Consider the following 18758-nt stretch of genomic DNA (forward strand, 5'->3'; position numbering starts at 1 on the left):
CAGTGCTGCATGGCATATTGAGTCATGACATTGAAAAATCTCCCTGCTTACTGTCAGTGTCAATTCTATCAATGAATCTTAAAGTTGTTCCACTAAACTGTGACTGCTTAGTCATGAAAAAAATCCAGTTGTATGAACGATTTAATATAAGATGGTGTATGTTGGTGTAACCTGTTGAGTCTCATAGCGGTGGACTAAAGGGATGTGCCATGCTGCCATTTCGAGGCACACTTACATGAACGACGTGAACTATGCATGCTGTGTAACAGTGCCGTAACAGTGAGCAATGATGTAAAAGCCTCACGAAGGCGTACTGCATGTCTCCGCAAGCATGTCTTGAAATGTGACCAAAAATAAAAAGTTAGTCGTCGCTACTTTTTACCCATTTCATAATAGTCAAGATAGTGAAACGGACGAAAAACAGAAAGACAGCACCGAGCATGGCTAAAACACTGCCGGCTCACCAGCTTCTGAAAGTAAAGTGTGTTGATGCGCACAACTTCCCCCTTGTAGCGCAGCAGAGTGCTGTCTTTGTCTGTGAGCACATCCACAGCTGGTAACCGGGGTGAGGAGATGGCGAATTGAACCGGGTAGCAAAACACTTTCTTTGGGTTTGCCACATGCAATGGGCTGGTGATCTCTGCACGGGACACAAATGCAACATTTTAAAGCTCCTTCAAACACTTTTTACTGCTGAAATGGTAGCACCCTAACATATTAATCAACTTAGCTTTTTTTTTTTTCTAAACAACAAGTAGCACACTTATACTGCTTGTAAAACATAAAGAATGCAGTAAGCAACCAACACGGTCAAACTACACAACACTCAATTACAGCAACCACTGGTAATGATTTGGGCTAGTCGGCTAGACATAGCTAATTCTAGAGTACAAACAAGGAAAACCCCACCACGGATACCACAACACAAGCACACTGGTTCGGTGGTGTTCAGTTAGCATTTACTCGAAAAAGTGGACAAAAATAATAAACCAATCAGTCACTTAGTGCAGATGTGTAGCTGCGGTCAAGCCCATGCTAATGCAGAATCTTGCAGAGGAAATGCAGAAAAAAATGGCATGAGCAAATGTGAAATTAATGCACCTCTACGTACCACACCTACACCTGTGCTACGAGCCATGCCATAGTGGAGGGTTCCAGATTAATTCCAACCATATGCTTAGACAGTACCGTATTCACTTGATTCTAAAGTGCAACTTTTTTCTGGAAAAAATCGCATAAAAATGACATGCTCATCAGAATAAAGTATGGAAATGAAACTACACCAGCAACACCCTACCGTCATCGGCATCACGAAAATGGCAGCCTGGTACTTCTTGCGCAACAATATTATCAATACCGCCTACGGCAGACTTGATTGTCAAGAGGTCTCGCAAGCATCTGAAGTGTCCCGTCAGCAAGGCATCAACTTGGACTTCAGCCAACATAGAAACTTCGATAGAGAAGACACTGGGTTACAAAAAAAAAAAAAGGCGATCTTGTGTGCAGAGGCTTTCTAAGCACACACTAGCACAGCTGGGCAGCCCCACACCAAGCACACAACAAGTGTCTAGGAGAGCACCACTGCTGCGGAACTCCCATAAAAAAAAGGGTCTGCACAGTTGACACATTGTGGTTTCTGGCAGTCGCACACTGTGGCTCACCAGCACATACAGCATCATTACACGTCAGCTAGAAAAGTGCGAAAGCAGCTTTCTGCCATGAAATATTCACAAGCAACAGCCTGCACCAGTGGAAGTCTTGTTTCACACCTTAAAGGGCTAAAATTAAATGGGGAATTTACCCATTCGAATACATATGATACTGATGGCTGCTCAGTGCCAGTTTCAATTATCTGCCAGTGTGACAAAGAGAGTTTCAACTATCACAATTCCACTATACAGTGTCCTTTCATGCTTGTCCTTTTTATGTGATACAGTCGATGCTGGATATATCGAACCCAGATGTATTGAATTACTGTTTATAGTGAACAGTCAGAACACCCCATTTAAGATCCCATGGAAAAGTATAGCATTACTCTTTGTGTTTATTGAACTCCCATTCATCAAACATGCAATATATAAAACAGTGCCGCGGTCCTGCAAATGGTGCTTCTATTAAGAGGGAAGCTGGTCTTTGAAAAAAAATTTTTGTTAATGAAGTCACAATAATGGAATCTTCTAGAAACATGTATTTTTGCGTGCTGATTCTAAATTTTAAGTAAAACAAGTCCTTGTGCACTTATATAATATGTTATGTAACTTTTTGCTGAGAGCTTTCAATAAATTTTGCTGCAGGAAACTCGCAAGGGCACATGCCATTGGCTTGTCTTCACATCAAACTGCATCAATAAAGGCAAAATTATTATCTTGCCTATCATAGAAGTTGAGTTACAGGGTTTTGAATTTGCCACTTCACAAATGGGAAGAAACTGATGATTTCAATATCCTATAACTCCCTTTCTATAACAGACAGGTTGATAATTTTACCCTTATTGCATAGCCTGATGTCAAGAGAAACCAATGGCATGCACATTAACACGTTCTCTGCAGTATTACTTCTTTCAAATTCTCAGCAAAAGTTACCCAACAGATTGTATAAGTGCACAAGGACTTGTTGTACATAAAATTCAATTGCATATTTGGAATCGGCACGCAAAAATGCATGTTTCCCAAAGATTTCATAGTTGTGACTTCATAAGCAAAAATGTATTTTTAAGACCCTCTTCCCCCCTTAACAGCGTTCCTGCAATCACTTTTCACGCATGTAAACGGGCTGGCTGCATGGCCTTCGGCACCTGCTGGTTGCGCTAGTGCTGTAAGACCACGTGACAAGGTGAACATGGGCGCACGAAGATAACCTTTGGTCTCCTGTACTCATTTTGCACGCAACACTGCTGTCATGCGGAAAAGGCAGCTTTCGGTGGACAACTTGTCATGCGGTGAAGCCAACCTAACTGATGAAAGCCCTTGCATGGTGTGCTTTGCTCACTTCACTAGAGAAGGCATAGCGGAAACCAACTGTACCTTAACATTAATAAGTGATTATCTTATTTATAGTGTACCGGTAATGAAATTACACCTCATATCATAGGAGGTGGCTACTTCCAAGCACCATCCACAGTGGTTTCGATACAAGCAGGCTAGTTCTAGCAATGCGTTGCAACCTACGCACTGCCACCACGTCGCTAGAAAAAATACATCACTAGTGTGGGTGCAGCGTTTTTCTACTAGTTTACACATACGCTTACCTACTGCCATTTTTCATATATCAAATTACTGATATACAGTAAAGCCTCAATACAGCAAAGATGTAAGAAATCATAAAAGAGTTTGTTATAGTCAAAATCTGTAATATAAAATTTAGCCAGTGAAAGGATGGTAACGGGGAGAGACCTCTTCCAAAGTTTTAGCGCATCACAGCCATGTCCCATAAAAATCGTAAGTCAGAGCGAGAGCTGTCCCACCTTTTCACAATCTCTGTGACAACCGACATGAGTGCAGGATTGTTACTGCAAGGCTATGACCATCCCCGCTGCTGCTTACGGGGCGCTGTTGACAGGTGCGAGATACGTAAAAGGGTGCTCACCGCCTGGCTACCATATGTTCACACCACTACCGCATAAACACGTGTAAGGGCTGCACCCGTGTATGGGCCACACCCCGTTTTCCTGAAGGAAATGTTTAAAAAATAAAAAATAAATCCGTGTAAGGGCCGCACCCGAACTTTCCATGACACAGGAGGGAATAGCCTTCTCAATTCACGTGCCGTGGCCTCTGCGATCAGCTCCGGCGGCGAGCAATGGGGCGTATAATCGCGGAGGACATGCACACGCCATAGCCTCCGAGATTACCAAGGCCAGCAGGTGATCTCGGAGGCCATGCACGCGCACAGAAGTTTCCAAGTGCTATCCATGGATGGCACCCAAGTTCATAGTCATCATCATCGTCGATTTTTTCCTCCGCCGCGACCTCCCGCTATCCTCATCAGCATCAGTATCGCCAGCTCCAGCCTTTTGTTGCTTTTGTGGCGTGTTTGCCGTAGTTGTAGTGATTGTGGCTTTCACGTGCTGCTGCTGAGCGCAGCAGTTTTAGCACAATGGGCAAGCACCTTAATAGCTACACGGCTGGGAGTTATCTCTCGAACACGGCAAGCATGCGGCGGGCAGGAAATTCAATGTGGCCAAGGAGTGCGTCTGATGATGGTGCAACCAAAAGGATGCATTGAGAAACACAAGCTGCAAAAAGCGCTTTTTCCGAGGAAAGTCGTGCAAGTTTCCCGAACTGGAAGAAGAGCTGCTCTGCTGTGCAATGAAAGTGCTGAACAACAGCCACGCATTGACAGCGGACATGCTGCATGGCTTCTTTTGGGATGAGTGCGCACCAGAGCACAGCACCAGCTCAGAGTTGAAATACTCCGCGAGTGACGATTGAACGCAGAATAAATGCTGCAAATTGCCTGATTGGTGTGTTTTGCTTTAAAAAAGAAATTTTGAACATCACGTGTATAGGCCAAACCCTGAAAAACTGGCCCTAGAATCTAGAAAAAAAAGTGCGGCCCTTACATGCGTTTATACGGTATATCTTCCATAGCACTGCTGGCAGTGCAAGATGGAGCATTAATTGTGGCATGAACACTTGCCGCAGCACGACCAGCCACTCGTGTAGTGAGGCAAAGCCTGTCGCCTGTCACCCGAGAGGGCACAGCTTGGTGCTCGGCAGTTCATTATAAGTATCCATTATATGGCACAAACCACGTTTGATATATACAGCAAGAATTTTATTGCATGTGTTAAAAATACGAAGGAACAGTTCGATACAGCCAATAATTCGCAATATCTATGTTCGTTACATCAACATTTGACTGTATTGAACTTTTTCACAACCCCCTTCGAGTTCGATATATCCAGGATAGACTGTAATCATGATAGGGAGGCTACTATATATTGTATACTATTAGCAACACAGGCCAACACAAATGCCCATATGCACATCTGCACACGCACAATCTTTGAAACAGGAGCACAGAGGGAATTCAAGCACTGCCTTTGCCTCACTCTGCCTAGACAATTAAACACGAACAACTTAAAATTGGTTTAACTCGAAATTCTGAAATAAAAAATTTTAGCTATCACAAAATTTTTAATACAAATTTATCTTGGCAGTCAGGGTGCCTCCCACTGAATACAGTAATTTTTTTCCTTTGCTTGCAAGATCCTAGTGTTTTTTTAATCAACCCTTCCAAAGACACAGGAAATGACAAGTAATGATACAATTTTAAAGCCCAAGATATTCAAGTAAACCCTAAACCAGCAGATAAAGCAAACCACAATTCTAAACTGTCAATTTCTGTGACGCTCTAGGCAACCCAAAGCTTGCTACTCAGCTTTTTTTCTTTTTTTTTTTTTCGGGGCTATATATGATTCTTAGGTGCGTAAACTGCGAAGTCAACATTCAAGACACACAAAGTGTAAAATAAATATGATGCTGCCGATAGATGCCGAACCACTGATAGCATTTTTTCAAAAGAAACAAATAAATATGCAATGTCTCATTTGGTGCAAGTAAGCAAGCATCATAGCCTCCGAGATTTGAAACTCACTGAATGTTACTTAGAATTTCAAATTATTTGTGAATTCAACTACTAGATATCCAAATTCAAAACCTAAATAGCATTCGCACAACCCCACCATTACTACAAAACTGCAGCAATCCCTGCACACACCTTCAATGCCATGTTGGTTGAGAATGGACCAATGTTTTTCGCGTATTTTCTTCACGTTGTCAACTGACATGTGAAAGATTTTGGCACATATTCCTTCCACTGAAGAGCGGGCTGCTTGGATTAGATGAGGCTGGCACTGCTTCTTCAGATGAGCCAGCCGTTCCTGTTAAAAAAACAAACAAACAGCAGAGTAAAAATAAAACACAGATAAGAAAGCTTGCTGAAGCTTCATTCTGACTGCTATCGTACAGGGCCAAATCCTAAAGATACCACTTCTTAATTAGCCTGCAGCATTCCTATCCTGGCACCTTAACTGCAACTCCTCGTTTTAAAGTTTTAGATTTTGATAAGCACATGGGGTACTCCGTGTACAATGATGCACCACTAATCATGACAGGTATAAGTGATCATCATGTCAAAGCAGCAGGCTCACAGGCACTCAAATAGAACTCTGTGGCTCGTAACAAAGGTGACTCTGTGCAGTGGTTTTTGTGCTTTTGTGCAACACCAAACCTCCTTGCGGTATTGGCATCGCTCTCCAAAAGAAAAGTAAAATACAAAAGAACTGTACAACTAACGTGCCTTAATTGACCAGCCAGAATTTGCTTTTTAATGGGAGAGAAGCGAAATAGAAAGAGAGCGCTTCTTTGACTTTGTTACAGTTAATGTGTGCTCGTCACTTTATCCATTATCCACAGCGTAACTGAGTCTCAGAACTCCTCAAAGTATGCCAGGTATGTAAACATCCAAAGAGAAAAAAGGAGAAAAACAAATAATATTAAAAATAAAAGTTAATAGCCTACTGACTAAGCTCCTCACTGTTCCATGCTACTAGGCATCATTCTACCCTGTCAACTTAGCACCTGAGACAAGAAATCAAATTACACTGCACACATCAGCCAGCCAGCAGAACACTGCCAACAGAAATGTAACATTAAATTTTTTTTTTTATCAGAGAACAGTTTACAGGATACAAATGCCACAAATCCTTATGTATAATGACAACTATGATTATTACTTTATGAATTTCAAATTGCCGAATCAGGGCATCATACCATATCAGCACATCAGCAATCTTAAATTGAAGAAAATCCTGAATGCTCTGGATGGTAAGCAAGAAGCCTGTTTTTGGGAGAAGCAACAATCTAAGGCTGTTTTGGAGGACAGCAGAGCTCACAATAATGAATGAGTGGAATGCAGTGAAAATAAATGTCTCCATGATATGCTTTGTCCCATTGTGCACAGACAAAGCCTTTTTCCTTTGCCTATTAACACCAGATGACCGCCTATTTGGGTTCAAACACGTAGATCGGATTGATAGCATTGCCCACCTTTGTTCGTACTTCAACATCAACAGCGTGTTGCCACCAGCATGGTCTGAGCATGCCAGGCACCACTCAACACAATGGCAGTTGGACAGTACCGAATTGCAGGTGGTCATTTTAGTGGAGTGTTGTAACTGTGCCAGAGTGGCGCCGCTGTCTGCTTAACTCTTTCGCTACCGCGCCATAGGCCATCGTTCGCATATGATCGATTCAAATCGCCCGCGCAAAACAGCTCATTTTTGAGCGTTGTGGACTTGCTCCGCCATCTAGTTAGCGCGCTCAACAACTGCTCTTTCGATTGCAGCCTTGGTTTCAGTGTTTTGACATGAGGGGGCGCCGTGAAAAATAAAACTTTGAACGGCCGCAACAGCGTCAGCCGGAGAAAATGGCGTCCGCGTCGCCGCGCGCTCCTCGAAAGCGAAAGCTGACACTGAGCAGGTCGGCCGGTTTCGGTTTCGTTTTTTTGCGACGAAAGCAGCAGTTATTAGTCGGGCAACAATGTACAAACGTCGGATTTCGGTTTCGACAGCGAGACTTCGCCTCGGGAGCCTGGAACGTCAGCACGTACTTGCAATGGGCGTTCTGTTTTCGTTCGCTGTGTGTTTTCTGCGGTGCATACGGTTTATAATTGATGACAGTGGTTTATTTTTGTGCTTCAGGGTCTTGACAACATATGGCGAAGACAGTTTGCCAAATGCTCAAGGTCGCGTCGCGTTTTTCAACCAAGACGACCGCTAGGTGTCCATATCGGCACATCGCTGCGGAGCGGCGCTCGGAGATTCGCTCGACTTCTCGACTTTTTTTTTTATGCTCTTCACGGCGGAAATGATGAAGACCGTGTGCGGAAACACTAATAAGTATGCATGGATGAAGATTTTCAGCAAATTCGGCGTGATGGCTCATGGGAAGACGTGAATCTGTTGGAGATTCTGATGTTCATTGGAATCATCATATACATTGGAATTGTTGACCTGCCACGACTGTATCTCTACTGAAATACCAGAATAATCTATTCTGGCCCTCTGCAATCAAAAATAATTTCTCAAAATTGGTTTTTCGCTTTTTTCGTTGTTTTTTTTTGCACGTAACTGACCCGGATGATTCAGTGGCGGCAGCTTCTATTGGCAACACTTGGAAAGTGTCCTGGCTTTTGAACCACATCGATAAAACTTATTTCATCGATCCTGATGTTTTAGAGCTTGCCTAAAATGACAACTTTTATCAGCTGGCTTTCAGGGAGCAGCTCATTCAAGAAATCTTCGGGTATGATGAGGGAAAAGAAGTCCACGCCCCCAATCCTCCCATAGAATCCATTCAACACCAACCGAAAAGAATGAAAAAAAGAAGAAACTGCAAGCTCGGCTATCAGAGAACAAGGGAGGAACAAAGATAAAACCTTATGTGAAGCACTTGTCAGTCTATCTCTGCTTCACATTTTCACCCCTGATTGCTCTTCACGGTGGCACCACAGTCATGACCCCTGACTTGACATGCCATGGAAAGTGCAGTAAATTTTTCTCATAGCTGAAACTGTGAATATTGACAGCTATAAACATGTGCAACAGTTTGTATATTCCAGTTTTCCTCTATTCAAATTCGGGCTTAGTGCAGGCGGTAATTTTTGTTTTTGCTATATACTTTTTTTGTGTTTTTAGCAAATTTCACAAATAAATGTTCATTTACTTTTGCACACACAACTCTTCTGTTTGTTTCATTCAGAAGTGTAATTAATAAGCTACAATTTCATGCATTGCAATATGTGCTGGGTGTATTAGTTCTTGTGAAAAAAATTTTTCTTTCAGTACACTGCAAATCGTGCATTTTTCCGTGGTAGCGAAAGAGTTAACAGCATGTGAAGCACTGATGGATTCGATTAAACATCACGTAGCTTAGTACTCACTTACACGTGCCAATTATAAGCGGCACGATGCTGTGCTACGGCAGGCTTTACGAATTAACCGATACTGAATTATTCGAGTTTTCTTGTACGGAGTATGCAATAACGCCATGTGGACATCGGCCCAACTGACAACCAATACACTACAGTGGTGTCCAATAAGAGTACAAACGTCATGACCATGGGGCCACGATCAACGGGCTTTAGTAGTGTCAGTCTGTCGTAAATGCCTTTAACAAGTTCCTAAAAAATAGTAACCACCGCATTTACTTGCGTAATGAACCCACTCGCATAATGAACCCACCTGCCACTTTTGTCATTGAGAATTTACTTTTTTCTCAGCATTAGCCTTTTTTAGTATGTTTCTCAGTTTCACACCATCCGCAGCGCATACCTTGGCAGCGCCTTGATGCTCCACGCCGATAACATCAAGGCTTGTTTACCTTTCGACGACAGTTTTTGCGGAGGTGGCGCGCTCGATGAACTTGGCCCCTCTTACATCACCGTTAAACATTCACATTACACACTCTATCGTAACCGTCCTGCAAGTTTTTTTAGCCCTGTGTAAAAAACAATCACATGACCTTCAAAGCCAGGGTGTTCAGCACAGTCGCTTCATCTCACAGTGATTGGCCGGTGCGATCAACTATCACAAAATTGTAAGATCGCGCTGTGATACAGCAAAACGCATCGAACCAAGCGATGCATGCTAAACAACGGGTAACACGAACACGGCTGACCGTGTTCTTCTGTTGGGGATGGACGGATAGACGGACGGACGGAGCGGCGGGTGCACATATATGAAATTTTGACCGAAGCAAAAAAAAAAAAAAATCTGTCCTAATTTCTTCCCCCCCCCCCCCCCCCCCCCTCCACATAATGGAATAATCTACCCCAAATCAATGCGAACTTTTCTGGGAGAAAAAGGGGGTTCATTACGCAAGTAAAAGCAGTATGGGACTAAGGTGCTCAACAAAAAAAAAAAAAAAATGGATGACACAAAGTTTACTCAGCATCTATGCTGCACATGCCAGGAAGAAAAACTAGACTCTTCAAATAACAGTGCCTCATTTAATTACCTGTACATCTGATTTGAAATTATGAACATACCTAATGCAAAGGGAGCTAATTTCTCTAGCAAAACTATAGCTGTTAATGCTTGGGAAAAAGACTGCAACTATGCTTTTAAGTAACAACTGTTGCCCCTTGAAGACAATTCGCAGACCTATGTATGCATACATTGTGTTCCAGCCTTGGCCAATGAAATGCAACATCCATGCACAGCATGGAATACAACATAATCTCAAATGTTTAGTAAGGAGATTATCTCATATAAGTAAGAATATGCAATCAAGAAAATGGAATGGTTTTGCTTACAAGGTGGTCATCGTAGGTGGCATTCAGAGTTTTTCGTAACCAGTGAAATGCATCTTCAACATTCCATTTTACAATCTTGCGACTTTCTGGACTTGCATTTCTGCCAAAGATAAAGAAACATACAGAAAGTGGCACCTGGCTACAGCAGTGGAAATATCAACTTAAGAAAAAAAGAGATTTAAAAGCACCTCAGAGCCGTTGTATTCACCATGCAATTAAAAAAAAAAACTAGTTAATCAGCCCTGTCAAGAGAAAACCCAGATGCCATGGAAGTACAAGTCTGAGATCAGGTCCAACTGGGGGAACTGATCAGGGCAAAAAACCCTGCCAGAAAAGGCAGTGCTGTGCACTAGTGCTCCAGTGGAATGCCTGATGGAAGAGTGAAGCTTGGCATTAAATACTGAATGTTGAGATAGTTAACATGAAAACCAGCTCTCAAAAAAATTGTGAATGTATTGAAAAAAAAAAAGGGATGAAGTGGCACTTTTGTGAGTAAAGTAATAATAAATAGCAAAACAAAACTAAAAGGGCACCACCAGGGAGATCCTTACGATTTTGGAGTAGTTCTTCTTTGATGCTCCCTACAGTATGCACGCAATAAAGCATTGATGAAAATGTAAAAAAACGCCATTGCCACGCTATTATTATGCAAACAGTTCTCGGCTATTTTTTGGGGGGTCATTCGATAATCAGCATTTCCCCCCCCCCTTGAAGTTTAAATTAACGAGCTTTTACTGTACCTACTTATATTTGTACACAAAGCTCCATGAAAATATGACAAGTACAATAAAAAACACACCAAACAGTTTCACATGCGACTTGCAAATAAGGAGTCATGCGGTAAAAGGCAGAAGGAAAGCTTACAGTGTGTGAAGGAGATTACTCTGCGGCCCACCACTAGGTGTGCCTGTCATCTGCCAAGATGCATTTAAAATATCCCAATTTAAAGACTATGCGACTGATAGCCATGCGATATTGCCATGATCACTTCCTCTATTTAGCAGAGGTAACATTTTTTGAAAGTAGGCCTTTTAAGAAATCAACATCTAGAGCCCCTCAGCATAGCATAGCTCTAATGTCTACCAAATCTATTTTCAATAAAAATGATCCCTCGTGCAAATGAACGACTCCCCCGCCCCTTCCTTGACTGCACAGACATCAAGTGCTGGTCATACACAAATGTGGTTAGATGTCCGCCAAAACTCATCATCATCATCAGCCTGACTACGCCCACTGCAGGGCAAAGGCCTCTCCTTGTTTCTCCAATTAACCCTGTCCTTTGCCAGTTGCGGCCACAGTACCCCGCAAGCTTCTTAATCTCATCCACCCACCTAACTTTCTGACGCCCCCTGCTACGCTTGCCTTCTCTTGGAATCCACTCCGTTACCTTTAAGGACCACCAAAACTGGCTAGGTGCAAGCCATGCTTTCTCATTTGCAACACGACTGGCAGTACTGTCATACCGTGATTCGATCATCTTTTTCGCTGCTTCAGCATACTTGGAGAGCTGCTTGCGAGCGTCCCCTGCAAACTTTGGCCGTACAAGCTTGATGGGGATGTCGTTCATGATCTCCCGGTACATGCACTGCGACACCTCAGGATGGCACACGCTAGGCAGCAGAGGATCCTGGCCCTTGTCCACGACCTTGCGTTCCATCAGCCACCGTATAAATGATTCTTTTGGACATTCAATTCCTGAAATGAGAAGGGTGAGACACCTTAAAAACAAAGCAGAATATATACTGCCTATGCTTGCAAAAATTGCATTTTTTAAGGCTCTGCTGCAGTAGATCGTTCTCAAAGAAATGAACTTTCATGAGGGCATTGCCTTTTCCCTTGAAGGGCCCCTGACCACCCTCTGGTTGAAAATGTATTATAGCCCGGTGGTTGTTAGTCATCATGCCTGGAACATGTGGCTGTAAAATGTTTATGAAAAGCCTCATTATTAGTGAAATTACAGGTGTTGCATTCAAGTGATTCCACTCCCCTCCTTTTGTGCCCTCTCCAAGGTTTTTCTCCCTCCCGCCTAATCGACTAGCCTTCACAAGAGAAATTTTCCTGCATCCAATTTTAGTGGGAAGTACAAAGTATGTCCGATAACTATGCCATACGCCTGCTTTGCCAAGTATTTTTTTTTCTTGCATTTTGCTACCCTTCTGTCCACGACTGTATGTCGTCGGCCCCCTGGCAATCATATGATGTGTGGGGGCAACACATTATGGTTCATCACACTTTGCCCAAACACAATTATAAACGCTGCAATGCAGGAAGAACGGCAGTGCACATGAACAGTGGTCTCGAAATGGAGCTATATATTAGCGTTTTGTGACGACGGTTCACGCACAAGTGATTTAAATGAAAAATATGCAAGAGGTGAAGGCTATACAAACTGCACAGCAAGAACACGCTACGCATATATGAACTGGAATGAGAAAGTAAAAATCTAGAGGTGCACAAATATTCAAAATTTTTATTTATTTATTTATTTCAGATACTGTCAATCCCATCGGGATTTTTACAGGATGGGCACATAGTAAAAGCGAATACAAATGGAATGGTATACATTAAAAACACTGTTGTTTGCAAGTAATTACATGAGTATGGGAAAAAAACACAGATAAGAGAAAATAAAACACATAACGAAAGATTATATTTCACAGAAAAGGGTGCAATTTTATACATTGTAAGTAGTATGTTCATACAGATGCTGGTATATGCAGTGATACGAGTGGTCTGTTGTACTTGTATAATTATGATTTATTTATCTATTTAATTATCGCGCAACTGTTCTTCTACCAGAGTTAGAAATTTCTGCAAAGATGTATTAGTAGTGATAGAGGGGTTCAAACTATTCCACTCTTTTATGGCAAGCGGAAAAAATGAATATCTGAAACAGTCGGTTCGGAATGTGTACTCTCTAAGGGTTAATGGGTGCTTATGCCGGGATGGTCTCGATTCATCTACAGATATATATAACGAAGTATCTATGTTTAACGAGTTATGAACTAATTGGAACAATAATTTTAGTCGTGCTAGTCTGGCGCGTTTCTATAAAGTAAGAATACATGCTTGATTTAGTAGTTGGGATGGTGAATCACTGGTCCTGTATTTGTTAAAGATAAATCTAATTGCCTTTCTCTGCACTCCTTCTAGTTTGTTAATGAGCTATGAATTGTTGAATATGAATTGAATATGTTTCATATTGATTAATGTTTTAGGGGAATCCCCCAAGGTGGATTAGGTTTGTAATAAAGGAGTAATCACTCGTAACAATCCCTGGGGGATTCCCCACCTTGGGGTATTCCCCTAAAATATTTGATCAACACTGTTCCCACTTCGAATTACTGATCAATTCGATCTTGCCCTACCATATGCTAACGTCCCGGTAAGCTCAGCTGGTAAGGCTACTGCTCCGATGAAGCAGTGGTCCCAGGTTCAAACCCCGGACCAGGACGAATTTTTCTTTAACGACGAAGTTCCTGTAGGAAGCTGTACAGCTATCCTTTGTAGCCATATGGCTACGCTTGGGTGGATGCAAATGAGTAATTACTCCCTTATTATGTTTGATATTCGGTACATATTTGATTCGAGAAACTGATATTCCAGAATTTTCAGATATTCGCCAGCAATGAATAGTGCGCAGACTTTCATAAAACCGACCGTGGCAAAACCACAATATCTGGGCAAATTATCCAAAGATCAAGTTTAAAGCGACAGGAAAACAGTACAAAGGCATCCTCTCTGATTTCTCATTTATCGCATGGACCGATCACTTTTGGATGCTGCTAGGCGTGGACCTCAACTGAAATTCCAGAAGTGGGCTTCCCCACATATCACATGCGATAAGAACACGATAGCCAACCACCTGCTCTGAACAATCACAATAAGAAAGTGCGCTGTTTCTCCTTTGATCCTTCCCTAATGTGTTAGGTACTCAACACCCACACCTAATGGCATTTGAGCTGGTGTCTTCACAATTTTGCTATCATGAGCTCCGCCATCTCATTTTGGCCAACTATGATAAGCGGGAAAGCCCATTGCAGAATTTAGCATGAGGCTCCCGAAGGGGTGAGTCGAGTTATCATAGCAGGGCAAGCAACTGAAAAGTCTTCTGTAATGAAGCACAAACCAACATATTCACCTCCTAACTAAATCCTCCCTATCCAGATGTATGTTGTAACCGAATCTAGAGTAAACGCAGCTTCACCAATGGCAGAGAAAGAAAGGTAAACCACACATCGTAGGCTCGTAAAGATAAACCACACATCATAGACTCGTATGCTATTCCTGAATAACCCATTGAAACTAGATTTGTTGTAAGGAGGTTAATACTGGATTCACTTATGCACTACAATTACTGATGCAATGACAAGTGCAGTTTCAGCTGAGATGACGAAACAAGAAAGATGGGTCAGCTCACAGAGTCATTATGCCTACATTTGGGGTTTCAACCAACAGGTGAAAACTGAAGAGGTCATGTCCACTTTGTGTACACTTCCAGAATACTGGCCTGTGTGTCATCTTGTCCATAGCCCGAAATATGGAGAGGCAGCCTTATTCATTTGTTTCTAACAACAAAATGCTTGCTCATACAATATTTCCTTTTTATGCGCCAAGAAAATAAACATCGTTAAATGAAAATGCTTGCCGCATATTTTCGTCTGATGTGCCATCATTTCTGCGTAACAATTATAGACCAATGCAACTAAAAAAAAAAAAAATCCCGCAAATGCCCCTCAAAGGAGGCTCTCTCGTCAATGCTATCGACCGTCAAGACCTCATGGTTAGTCCCCTTGCACGTGCTGTCACGGCATTACAGGAAGCTGGCAGGTGTAAGGGAATTAACCATAGATAAACTGGATTAAGCTGTGGCGTCATGACGATCAGTCAGTGCCACTGGCTGGAGGACCTCCTTCAAGGGGTATCTGCTGCTTTGTACTTGAGTTGTATCTAACTATAGATTCACAGCTTTCATTCTCAGATGAATGACAAATACTGGAGTTCGATGAAATTTTTGGTGCTGGATGAACGCGACTCTGCAGTCATATCAGTGTTAGAAAGCTGTAAATCAAGCTCCTGATGAATTACCGTATATGCTGCTGCAGCCAATGCAAACCATTCGCGTTTGATCTCTGCATTCTCCACAAACAGAAAACACATTTTCTGCAGTGATCGGATCACAGCTCGCACAGAGCAGCAAGCGCAGTAGGTGTACTTGCAAGTACTATTAGGTGCATAAGCAGTAGGTACGCAGTAGGTGTGCCATACGAGGCACCCTTGTTGGGGCCAGAATTACGTTCACCCATCAACTGCATCGGACTGCATTCTTGCACACTCACAATGTGAATGGCACACAGAGATATGCATAAGTATGTATAAAAGTAGCATTTGCCGACTATGAGGAAAGGGTGCTCCAATAGAGACTTCAGTAAGGGCTCCTTAACCCGCCAACACTATTTGTGACATAGCGTTTGCACACAGTGCACTCACTACAACGTAGAGCTTGCATACAAAGTTTATGTCTACATCTTCTCAGTAGTTAGCGCTTTCCGTCAAAATTTTTTTGCATCACTGTAAGAAAGGTGTGTTAAGAAAAAGGGAGCATGAATGTGCAACTTCCAGCCAGAGTTCAACAGCTCCTTGTCCCTTCTCTCATTTTCTAACAACTTTTGTGGAAAGAATAGGAAGACATTTGTTGGATAAAAGGCTGTCTACTGTCCCTGGGTCCTTCGAGTTGGTTAGATGCCTTCAAGGTGGTCTTCCACATAACTCAGACCAGCTGCACAAAATGAACCAAATGCCCATTGTTTCAAATTCGAAACATACCGATTCTTTAAAATTCAGTGGCAATAACAAAATATTAATACTGGCTTTTGAATGCGGGTACATTAGCTAGCATGAAGTGAAGGTACAGTCGAGCCCACTTATAACAGCCGCAGTTATAACGAACGCTCGCTTATTACGAATGAAGGCGATGCGATCGTCAAAATATGTATTAGGGCTACAGCATTGCATCTCATATACAACGAACAAGTGTGGCCACACAACTCGGTTACAACGAATGAGGAGGCGCCACAAAATCAACTCCACTGTTGAAAAACCTCGTACTCCCTGTAGGGCCAGTGACTGAAGAGCGCCTCCTGGTCCTCGTGGCGAAATCTCCCCTCTTCTTTGGAAAGAATGTGGAGACTCGAGAAAGCAGTAATAAAGACGCGATGTGCACAATGCAAACTAAACTGCTTACCAGTTGCAGCCATCGAAATGCATGCGTAGGAAGGAAACACTTCGCATTACCAATCTTTCTGTACACGTTTATGGACAGCAGCGAACAGCAGCTGCCGTTTGCCACCAGCAAGTCGCTCAGGCCAAGGTACTTTGTGAGCTACGCATGCATACACTACAGGCCCAACACAAAGACCTGGATCACAAACAACTTTTGTTTACTCGATGAGTATGCCACTAGGCATTAGCTTAGAAGGAGGTGGGGACGTGATAGGAATGATGCATGACTGTGCGCTGAGTTGTTTATTGATATCGAGCATTACATGGCGAACAAGAAAAAGTTCCTGCTCATGCTCGACAACTGTTTGGAGCACCGTGTGCCGTCTTCTTTGAACGAGGTGACCAAGTGCTTCTGCCACCAAATGTGACGTGAAAGACCAGCCACTCGAGATGGGCGCATCATTCAAGTGCTCTAGGTGCCCTATTGGCGGCACGTCACAGCGTATGCCAGTAGCAACTTGGAGACCAGCTACCGATGTCCCGGTTAGGATCTCTTTGTTTGCAGCCGTTAATACGATAAAAAATTACCGGAGACACTTTGGAAATTCTAAAGTGTGCTTGCCGAAAGCCTTGTGGTCAACCCACTGCCGCTTCCCCGAACCACTTGGCGCGGAATCACTGGGCCGCTTCGAAGCCATGCGTCTCACTCACTCGACTGCAACGAGATGTCTGGTGAAGAAGCGGCGCTGCAGCTGCCACCACCGACACGTGCGCGCTCGTTCTACCGCTACCGTGTGACGTCACGGTTGCTATGCACAGCTGCGGCCCCCACCGGCGTGCCGGTTGCTAAGGGGGGGAGGAGGTTGCACCGCTGCATGGAGGAGAGGCCACAGTTGGCACGATTCCAGAAGTGTGACACCTCTGCTGACAACCTTCTGTCGACAACGATGAGGCATTAAAGGCCTTAAAAACCGCTTAGATGGAAATGACTGCATTAGAATGCATCATGAATTTCCTCAGTAGGGTAGGATTTACGCCCCCAGGAATGACGAAGGATGCATTCAACAACCCATGAGTTCAGATGCACTTGGACTTGTGGCAATGTGTCATTCAAAGTTGGCCAGATATGAATTTGTTTAAAATGACTTGGTTTGCGTGGGTGATGGCGCTGACATAGCAGAGCCATACACTGACACGACTAAGCTATGCGAGCACAAGCACCAAGAAAAAGAATATTATGAAGACAATGCCGAGGAGGCGGACCTCACACCAGCTGCCATGAACGCTTCAACCGCAATTAATTATATCGCATCCCCAAAGCAGCTTGTTAGCATCAAATGCATCAGCGAGGAGCACATGACGTCTCTGGCAAGCATGGAAAGTGCCGTGATAGGGTCAACCTATAAAATTTAAGAAGCAGATGCGTATAAGGAGCTTCTTTAAAAAATAAATGACACTTGAGTCTGACTTTGTACTTCTGGTTGTAATATGAGATGTCCACTTACTACGAACCTCGAATACAACGAACGCAATCTGCGTGACCGTCAAGTTCATTTTAAGTGGGCTTGACTTTTTTCTCTGACTGCTGCACACCGTTATTACTCGCATAATGATCACACCCCCGAATTTTGTTGGCAAAATTCATTTTTTTTTATCCCTCGCGTAATGATCGCACCCCAAACTTGCCGCTGCAATTTGTTGACGATGATCGTACTTGCTATCTGTCTGACAGATGGCATGTGCAGATGACCCCCTTGCTCAGTCAGCATTGCAGCGGCAGCCGCCTGTTGGTTGACCTGCGGTCACACGGGCAGTCTAAATGCGGTTATGCTAAATCGCGGATACCAAACTTAACTGCGGTTATCTCGAATCACGGTTCGCCGTTGTCGCAAGGCTCGCCACCGTTCTGGGTTGCGGTGCAACGAACGAAGTCACGCGGTGATCCGGCTAAACTTTATTGTTCTCGTAAATAATAAGCCGTGGGATACAGGAACGTCAAAAATGAATCCTCCTTGAGGATCGCTGGCCTCTACCGAGTTGCTGGTAGGAGTAATAACTGCGATACAAGCTAGTTTTGAGTTTGCAGCCGCGTAGCAGCTGCCACCGTTGCAGCGCAAGTGACCCGATCTGCTTGCACGCCAGCTCCGCTACTAAGGCGTCGCTGAAATCGAACGTATATATTTCTTTTAATATGAAACAATTAGATTGTCAATAAG

General features: G+C 43.2%; 1 protein-coding gene across 13 annotated transcripts in view; it reads right to left on the reverse strand.

The window, feature by feature from the left end:
• The window catches only part of LOC149350500 (mRNA (2'-O-methyladenosine-N(6)-)-methyltransferase-like), a 106727-nt gene that overhangs the window by 56210 nt on the left and 31759 nt on the right, over positions 1-18758 (reverse strand). For all 13 annotated transcript variants that reach the window (XR_016290373.1, XM_089579543.1, XM_089579539.1 and 10 more), the window contains 4 exons: positions 11784-12015; positions 10321-10420; positions 5722-5884; positions 465-640 (listed from right to left, as the gene is read on the reverse strand). Coding sequence is in view for 12 of the 13 variants with exons in the window: in XM_089579543.1 (XP_089435669.1) it covers positions 465-640; positions 5722-5884; positions 10321-10420; positions 11784-12015 (671 nt within the window). In the remaining variant the exon portion in view is untranslated. The remainder of the gene's footprint in view (positions 1-464; positions 641-5721; positions 5885-10320; positions 10421-11783; positions 12016-18758) is intronic.

The sequence above is a fragment of the Amblyomma mixtum genome, chromosome 3, assembly GCF_055824585.1.
Source record: "Amblyomma mixtum isolate Tamu chromosome 3, ASM5582458v1, whole genome shotgun sequence".
Taxonomy (NCBI): domain Eukaryota; kingdom Metazoa; phylum Arthropoda; class Arachnida; order Ixodida; family Ixodidae; genus Amblyomma; species Amblyomma mixtum.